Raw genomic sequence first — 9,442 nt, forward strand, 5'->3', positions numbered from 1 at the left:
CCCAGGATCTTTAATGCTGCTTTCACCTTTTTCCTCGGTGTTTGAACAATTGTCCAAATTAAATTCATTTCTTCTCCTCAGAAAGGATTTTAAAATTAATTTCTATTTCCAATTTTTTTCTGGACTCAGGGCCCAATTTATCTTATAGGTACTAGGTAAACTTAAAATACATGTTTTTTACAAATGAATAACAATAATTAAGGCAGTGCTGTATAATGAAAGTTGCTTATGGTTGTTTAGTTTAAGCTTATTTTCAGATGTTATTTATTTAGTTCAAATCATCTACTACAAAACAAAGTGGCAATGGAGGCGAGAAGAGCCTTTTTTTCAAATTGGCACTTCAGCTGGAGTAAAAAAAGGGGGAGAAGATTGTGTCCTTTTTTGCTCTCCCTGCTTCAAGACTCCATTTGAAATGAGGCAGTTCATGTGCTGTTGTACCATTTCAGCAAATCGAGAAATCAGTTGCCACCTAAATGTGGATAACCTTGTAGGCACCCCAGGTGATCTTTACTCTGAGTTCTTGTGTCACTAAAAATTAAAATATTTACTTAAGACTTTATTTTTTATTAATGTAGTTAAAATGCTTGAAGTCAGACAAGTTTTACTAGTGTTGAACAAAGGCCTGGAATTTTCTGGTTGTTAGGTATCCTTTTTAACCCAGAAATTTTACTTATGTTTATAAATGTCCTTTGGCACCCTCACCTGTTTGTTATTTCTGGCATCATTCCAATGACCAAGTTGATTAAGACACTCCCTTTATTTTGGTCAAGGATATTGGAGTGGTTTGCCATTTCCTTTTCCACATCATTTTATAAATGAGGAAACTAAGGCAAACAGGGATGAGTGATTTGCCCAGCATCATGCAGCTATTAAGTGTGTCTAAGATCAGATATGAACTCACAAAGATGAATCTTCCTGATCTCGAGCTCAACATTCTACCCACTGTATCACCTAGCTGCCCTTTTCCACCTCCCCACTCAATACATATTTTTCCCAACCTTTATCCAACCATGCTTCTACAGGACTCTCCAGTATATTTCTGTGGAATTGTGAGGATATGACATCAGCCTTTCCTTTATTTTGTGCCTCACAATTTGCCAACTATGTCATATTGTAGCTGGTCCAATGGTTGGCTGGATGGATAGATTTACAGGTTTGTTTTAACAAGGGAGAAATCCTTTGTAATTCACTAAAGGTCATGGGCTAAATCCATTGGACTTTCTTCCATTATGGCTGTTCTTTGGGGTGGCCAGCATTGGCTCTTACCTAGGCCACTGCACATGGGAAATCACAGAGTCAGAAAATCTCTTAAGACCTTAGAGTTAGTCCATGGAGTACAACCCAAAGTTGAAAAGATGTTATTGCCATCAAATCCAGCTGGCATTTATCCAACTTTTCTTTGAAAAGCTTTCTTTCTACATGAGGGCAGGGCAGCTAGGTGAACCAGTGCATAGAAGCCCAGCTTAGAGTCAGTTAGACACAAGTGAACAATTCCAGAATGTGGTGATCAGAAAGAGAACAGATGTGGCCTGGCACAGCAGGATTATCACTTCCTTTGTTGTTGATACTATGAATCTTTTAATATAGCCCAAGAGTTCTTTGACTCTTAGAAATAGCTAAATGGGCCAATAAATAGAGCATTGAGCCTGGATTCTATAAGACCTGACCTCAAATCCTACCTCAGACAGATATTAGCTGTGTGACCCTGGGCAAGTCACTTAACCTAAATTTCTTCAACTAAAGAAATAAGGATAATACTAGCACCCACTTCCCAGGGTTGTTGCAAGGATGAAATGATATATTTATTAAATCACTTAGCACAATGCCTGGCACAAAATAGGTGCTATATAAATGCTTATTCGCTTCTCTTTGACTCATAGTGCTGTGAAAATAGGATTAACTCTCCTCTTGTCTATTTTTAGTTAAATAAACCAAGAACTTAAAGTACCCCTTCTTGACACTAAGTAAGAGAGTTCCAAGTCACTTACTAGAGTATGCTCTGTTATGGTCAATCTTGAGCCTGGGTTAATCGTGGCTGTTGAATCCTAAATGGGCCACCTAGGTATGATAGTGAACCCAACAGATCACCCACTGCAGTTGATGTTTCAAAGAAGATATGGAATCTGCTTATTCCAAACCCTAGATGATTACAGTATCCCAGAGCTAACAGCCAAACTAAGCATCAGCTGATAGAGGAATTCAGCTAACTGCCCAACTGAAGCCCTGTGAATTTGATAACGCCTTTTTTTTCTGACTGTGGATTGATCACTAATGTTGAAGTAATATAATAACCCCCTTCCTTAAGCTGGCACAGGATGTAATCAACTAAAACCCACTAGATCTTTGATGAAGCTCAGGCAAGTTGTAGTCTTAAAGATGATTTAATAATATAATAGATCTAGGGAAGGAGGAGCTGGGTAAAGCCACTCTTCTGTCTTAGAATTGATAACAGGGCAGAAAGGAAAGGATTAAAAAAAAAGTTTTGGGAGGGCATGATCAAGGTTATACTTTTTTTCTGGCATTGAAACCTGAAGATAGAACTGCATCCATCAAGTTCAATGAAAACTGGAATGGAAATGGAAATGTCCTCTCACTTCCAGGATGATTTCCTCACAGGTCTCACTTCTACATTCCATTTCTTAGGGGTTAGGTGCTTTACAATCCGAAAAACTCATAAAATTTTGGCCCTCCCTTCCTACCAGAGAAGAATTCTGAATTGTTTATTTTTCTTTTATGGGGTGTTTACAGTACCTTATTGTAAAATCTGAAATAAGTATTTGATGGTAGGCTATTTTTGGTGAATGTTAAGTAAAAAATGAGTTTTTAAGCTTTTTGTGTTGTCTGTTGGCCTTCATATGTCCAAAAATTCTCATTTAATTACTTATGCTGGCCTGAGATATATCAGAACTGCTATGGGGAAAGTCTTGAAATGAAAGAGATATTTCTTTTTTCTTTTTTTTATTAAAAATAAAATTTATTCATCTTTTGGTTTTTTACATCTAAAATTTCCAAGTAATCTTCCTTTTAGTCCCTTCTAGAGAGTCATCACATGTAATAATAAGATCTTTCAAGAGAAAAAAAATCAGCTAACTGACTAGTATGTTTAAAAAGTCTAAAAACATATACAAATGAATCAGAGCTGTTGACCCCCCCCACACACACACACATACACACACAAAGAAAGGTTCATGTTTCTTCTTTATAACTATATTTGTTCTTTGTAATTTTGCACAATCCACTTTGGATTGTTTTGTATTTCTTCTTTCCATTTCTATTGTTGTAGTCATAGTGTATATTATTTTCTTGATTCAGCTTCCTTTACACTGCTTCACTTCATGCAAATCTTTTTATGATTCTCTGTATTTAGTATTTTCATATTTTTTACAGGACAGTAATATTCCATTACATTCATGTACCACAATTTATTTAGTCATTCCTTAATCAATAGGCATCTACTTTTCCCCCCCCAATTCTTTGTTATCATAAAAAGTATTAGGATAAATATTTTGGTCTTTTTATTAATGATCTTGGATTATAAGCCTACTCACTGAATCTCTGGCCCAAAGGGTATAGATGTCTTAGTTACTTTATTTGCATAATTCCAAATTACTTTTTTTTTTTTAAACCCTTGTACTTCCGTGTATTGTCTCATAGGTGGAAGATTGGTAAGGGTGGGCAATGGGGTTCAAGTGACTTGCCCAGGGTCACACAGCTGGGAAGTGGCTGAGGCCGGGTTTGAACCTAGGACCTCCTGTCTCTAGGCCTGACTCTCACTCCACTGAGCTACCCAGCTGCCCCCCCAAATTACTTTTGCCAATTTTTCATAACCCTTCCAACATTGACCATAACCTAACTTTTGTTATTTTTGCCAATTTGGAAGATAAAAGATGAAAGCTTAGAGTTGTTTTAACTTGCATTTCTCTTGCTATTAGTGATTTGGAGCTGAATTTTATTTGGTTGTGAATAGTTTGCAATTATTTTTAAGAACCATTCATTTTCTTTGAAAATTTACCTATTGGACAATGATTTTTAGATAGATAAATATACATATAGTATTTCCTTCCCCCTTCTTCTACCTTCATCTTAAGTGAAGTTTCACTTTACATTTCTTTTACCAGCAGTTATCCTAAGTACTAGAAAGTCTGCCCATGACAGCAAAGAAGGAATTCCTGCTTATACAGGGCCCTATTGTTATATATATATATATATATATATATATATATATATATATTCATTTAATTCATTCAATGTGGCAGAAGGTCTCTGATGGAGTACCTAGGGGATCTGTGCTTGGCTTTTGTACAGTCATTACATTTTTATCAATTATTTCAATAAAGGCATATGGTTGTTCACATATCAAATTTGCAGATGACACAGGTAGGAGAAACTGCTCCTGTGGTTTCATTGGTATTGAGACCGTTCAATTAGACTTTTTCTATCAATGCAACTCACTACCTTTTCTGCCAAATACATTTTAGAGGGTTCCCTAGTGTACAGAGATGTGACTTACTCTAAGGTCAGTGACTAGTAGCAAACCAGGAAATGAAGAAGCAAAATAAGGAGGGCAAGCATTACTAGCATGGGACAAAGAGAGACAACAACCAGTACAAAAGTATGAAGATGAAAGATGAGCATCTTGGCTGAGGAACAGCCAGTATGGCTGGATTGTAGAGTTCATAAAGGGAAGTTATGTGTAAGAAGACTGGAGAGAATGGGACCAGGTTGAGAAGAGCTTTATTCATTTATATCTAATAAGATCACTGGGTGTTTTCTTGAGTAAAAACCATTAATAGGGTTACAAGACATCAAACAAGTGGTTTCCAACTGGAGTCCAAGTTAGAATATTAGATATTCAATCATAATCCTCATGTAGAAGATGCTAATTCAGAAGATGCTCGACTGCGTAAAGATTTGGCCAAGGTAGAAGAAAAGGTATTTTTCCTTTAGGTAAGCAGGTCCCATCACATAACCGAAGTTGCCCTGATCTTTCTTGTACCCTACACCCTAAATGGGGGTCGATTTTGACCCTTTCACTCCTTAAAGGTGAGATTCTGAGCCAAAACCAGTTTAAGTACCCACACCTCAGCTCTGCTCTCTCGTTGCTGAGGTAACGGAAGGATGCTCACCCCGCAGGCTGAAGTGTTCCCCTGCTCCCTCCCCTGCCCCCCCCCCCCCCCCCTCCTCCCATCCCCTAGCAGTATTCCCTTCCCGGGCCTCAGTGGCGGTGTTTGAGCCGCTGCCAACTGCTCAATCCCTGGAGCGGTTCTTTAACCGCGAAAGCTCGGCTCTTGTGCCGCGTCCAGAGCTCAGCCAGTGAGAGAGGAGAGGCGGAGTGGGAGTGAGAAGGAGGCAGGACAGCTACTTAGTCTAGTGCTGGCAGCAGTCAGAGCTTCTGGCACGCGCGCAGGCGCGTGCGGTTCGGGTTTAGGCTGAATCTCCGGGCAAAAGCTGCCGGAACTATGGTCCCCATTGGATTCGGCTTCCAAGTCTCCTTGAGTCTCAAAAGCCCTACAGATAGCCGTGAGCCTCCCATCAGCAGCGAAAACCCTCGTGCCCCCGTGAAGAAGCGCAAAAGCCCACGGTACCAGAGGCAGCAGCCTCTGCAGCTCCGTCGGCTCCCGCGTCGGCTCCCGCGTCCCTTCTCCGGCGACTCAGGCGTGTGCGATCTGTTCGAATCCCCCAGCTCTGGCTCCGGCTCCGGCTCCGGCTCGGACTCCGGCTCCAGTTCCGGCTCGGACTCCAGCTCTGGCTCCGGCTCCGGCTCCGGCTCCCGCTCCGGCTCCCGTTCTTGCTACGGCTCTGGTTCGAATGATACTCACAGCCCAGACCCGGGAGACAGGCGCGGCAGAGAGTCTGCCTACTTCGGACTGCTGAACAGCCCACTGGACCTGCAGATCTTCCGCGATTACGGACAGAGCTGCTACGCCTTCCGCAAGGGGCTGGAGAGCCAGTTCCATCCACGCGAGTCCCTGGCGCAACAACCCCAAGTGAGGAATGCTCCATTCATTCCCAGTCCCTCCACCGTGAGCGCACTCTCTATCTGTCTGTGCCTCTCTCTCCCTCTCTCCTCTTCTGCTGTTCATTTTCCTTTCTCCTCTCTGGACTCTCTGGACTTTCGTCTTCTCACTTTTTCATTTCCTCCCCTCCTGGGTAGTTTCTGCTCCTTCTTTGGTCTCTTCTCTTTTTACCGAGCCGGCAACTTCTTGACATACCCCAGTTTGCCCAGGCGCATCTCATTTTTCGAAAATTACCCCCACTCCCACCCCATCCCTCTCTCCGTCTGCACTCCTAACCGAGAAGGTATTGCTCAGGCAGAGCAGACTGATGTGGGATAGGTTCGACATCTTAGTTCTCCATCCGTCTCTTCTTTTTCCATATCTTTCTTTCCCGTCTTTCAGTTTCTGGAACACTCGACTAGAGTTGTGACTTAGCCGCCATGGCTAGGTACTGGAAACTCACTAGGTTTTTCCTGGTCCTTTGCTGCTTCCGAACAGGTGACAGCAGAATCCCGTTGTAAACTGCTCAGCTGGTTGATCCCTGTGCACCGACAATTCGGCTTCACCTTCGAGTCGCTGTGCCTGGCAGTGAACATCCTAGACCGCTTCCTCACCACCACCCCAGTGGCTGCGGACTGCTTCCAGCTTCTGGGAGTCACCTCCCTGCTCATCGCTTGCAAGCAGGTACTTACCTACCCCTCTGAGCTCCTGGAGATAAGCAATCACTTTCCTAAACCCTGGCCGCCTGCAAGACTATGCTGCTTCTTTAAAACAACGTTTTTTTAAAGTTTGTCTCTATCTTGCAGCCTCATTACTAGACATGCAATTTTCTCACCCTCTCTTCCCAATGAAAGAAAAGCTGTTCATTGCCCACCACTTTTGAGTTTATTTTAAGTAAATTGGAAAGCCAAGACAGCTAGTGGTTCAGAGCACCAAGCCTGGAGTTGTGAACACAGCCACTTCCCAGCCCTGTGACCCTGGGCAAGTCACTTAATTCTGTTTTCCTTGCCCTTGCCTTTCTCTCATAGAGTTGTTAGTAGGGCAGAGAGAAAAGTTTTGTTTGTTTTATTTCAGTTTTAAAGGGGCAAAGAGTAGCCTGGAAAGAGGACAAAATGTGCAGATATGGGAGGCCCTGTGGTTCTAGGGTCAATACTGTTTGTTGTTTCCAAGGCAGGAGAGGTAAAGGCTAGGCAATGGGGATTAAATGATTTGTCCAGGGTCATACAGCTAGGAAGTGTCTGAGGCCAAATTTGAACCCAGCTCCTCCCTTTTCCTCAATTCATTGAGCCATTTAGCTGCCCCTGCTTCTTCCCATCTTGAGCAATTTCCCTTTCCATCTCTTCTCTCTCCCCCACATATCTGGAACTTGTACTGCACTAATTTCTAGGACTAGTGCTGTACTCTAGCAGGTCCAATCCATCCTCTCTCAAAGATAAGATTACTTTGGAATATTTAGGCTAGTAGTTAGAATGTAAACTCCTCGAAGATAGGACTTTCTTCACTTTTGTAATGTTTCTCCAACAAGTACCAGCACTTAGCTGGAATTTAATGAATGCTGGTGGATTGGTAAATTGGGTTACCTCACCTATCCCTTCTAGTCTCTAATCTATTGTCTTACCAAACTGGAAGGGTTTTAGGGTGACTGTCACTGCAGCCTACCCAGGTCTAAGAAGCTCATTACTTGATTGGCCACAGGGAGGGGGTGTGGGATAAGTTTTTTCATCATAGGATTCCTTGAGATTCCCATTACTGGTTTTCTTGGCAAAGATACGGGAATGGTTTGCCACCTCCTTCTCTAGTTAATTCCACAAATGAAGAAACTCAGGCAAACAGGGTTAAGTGTCTTACTCAGGCCACAGCTACTAACTGTCTGAGGTCAATTTGAATTTGCAAAGTTTTCTTCCTGACTCCAGGCACAGCACCCACTCCATTGTGCCACCTAGCTGCCTTGAGCAAGGTCGTGGAGGGCTGCAATTTGTCTCTCTCCTTTGCAGAGCTACAGATCCTCGAAGTCGGAATTCCCCCCATTCCCGATTGTGCTCCCCTCATTTGGTGTGTTTGTCGTGTGTTTTTACTCAGATAGAGGTGCATCCACCTCGAGTGAAGCAGCTTTTGTCCCTGTGCGGGGATGCTTTCACCCGCCAGCAGCTCTGCAACCTGGAGTGTATTGTGCTGTACAAGCTACACTTCAGCCTCGAGGCTCCCACCATCGCCTTCTTCTTGGAGCACTTCACCCAAGAGCGGGTGGCTTCCGGGGAGGCAGAGCTCAATGACGCTGCCGATGCCCATGCCTTGGCCAAGGGGATGGCACAGCTGAGCCTGGCCGATTACGCCTTCACCAGGTATACCCCTTCCCTCCTGGCCATCTGCTGTCTGGGGCTGGCTGACCACATACTCAAACTCCGAAAACTTCTGGACCTGCGCATAAACAATTACCCTGCAGCAGAGCTGCAGGACTGCCTGGGGAAGCTGCAGCTACTGGTGTCTTTGAATAGAGACGCTTTGCCCCATATCTTGCCCCCGCACCTATCAGAGAAATGCCTATTTCCCGGGATAGAGTTAAAACTAGCGAGCCCACCCACGGTGTCCGGCTCTCCTCCCTCCTCCAGAAAAGCCGAGCAGTAGCGTCACGTATGCACATTGTAACTGGATTTCTTTCTCTTTATACCTCAGAAAAAGAGCAGTATTGCCTTAAGGGTGGTAGGAGACTCCCAACTTCGGGGGTCTGTGTGATTGTCTCCTCTTGCCTTGTGTTTGGGTGACTAACGAAACAGACTCGTTCAGCTTACATGGAGCAGACCTTTGCGGTGGTCCTGCGCATTAAGTCTCATTTGCACTGGCAGATCAATGTAAAGGCAATCGGCAATCGTATCTACCTGTTTATTTATTTTACCCAGAGGACAATTAAGAGGCACTAGGAAAACAAGTAGTCCCTCTACCCAATAAATGTCGACTCCCGAGCTAACCGGTTTTCTCCGGCTGCTGTTTGCGTAATATTTTCTGGGTATTTGCGTCCGCTCTGTGGGGAAAGGAGGGAAACGAAAGGAATCCTTTGGGAAGAATTGTTTAAGGTCCACCGGTCTCGTCCCTCCCAGAGAAGAGCTTTCTTTATAGGAAAGTTGCAGGCGAGCGACTTGAATGAGCTGGGAGGGACTGTGGAGATACAAATACGAGTGAGAGGGAAAGTCACTGATCTCTTAGAGTTTCCATTTAGATGAAGAAAGACAGCACGTAAAGACCAGGAAGGGGAGAGTGGTCGCTCAGAGGCAAAGGGGCTCGAAGATACAGGAAGTCGAAGTGCCCTAAGGAAAGACAAAAGCCCCAAACACCAGCAAGACTGTCATTAGAAATTTTATTAGTGATGGGAATGGGAGTTGGGGAGGGGGAGTGTCAAATCTCTCCTCAGGGGGGTTAGGGGACTGTGGGATTTCCTAAACATTCCACTA

General features: G+C 43.6%; 1 protein-coding gene across 1 annotated transcript; it reads left to right on the forward strand.

Moving 5' to 3' along the window:
- Positions 1-4,627: 4,627 nt before the first annotated feature.
- CCNO (cyclin O) lies at positions 4,628-8,621 on the forward strand. The gene is made up of 4 exons (XM_044681101.1): positions 4,628-4,693; positions 5,367-5,987; positions 6,495-6,680; positions 8,076-8,621. The coding sequence occupies exons 1-4, from the start codon at positions 4,628-4,630 to the stop codon at positions 8,619-8,621; spliced, it is 1,419 nt and encodes a 472-aa protein (XP_044537036.1).
- The last annotated feature ends 821 nt before the right edge of the window (positions 8,622-9,442 follow it).

The sequence above is a fragment of the Gracilinanus agilis genome, chromosome 1 (genome assembly GCF_016433145.1).
Source record: "Gracilinanus agilis isolate LMUSP501 chromosome 1, AgileGrace, whole genome shotgun sequence".
In the NCBI taxonomy this organism is placed as follows: Eukaryota; Metazoa; Chordata; class Mammalia; order Didelphimorphia; family Didelphidae; genus Gracilinanus; species Gracilinanus agilis.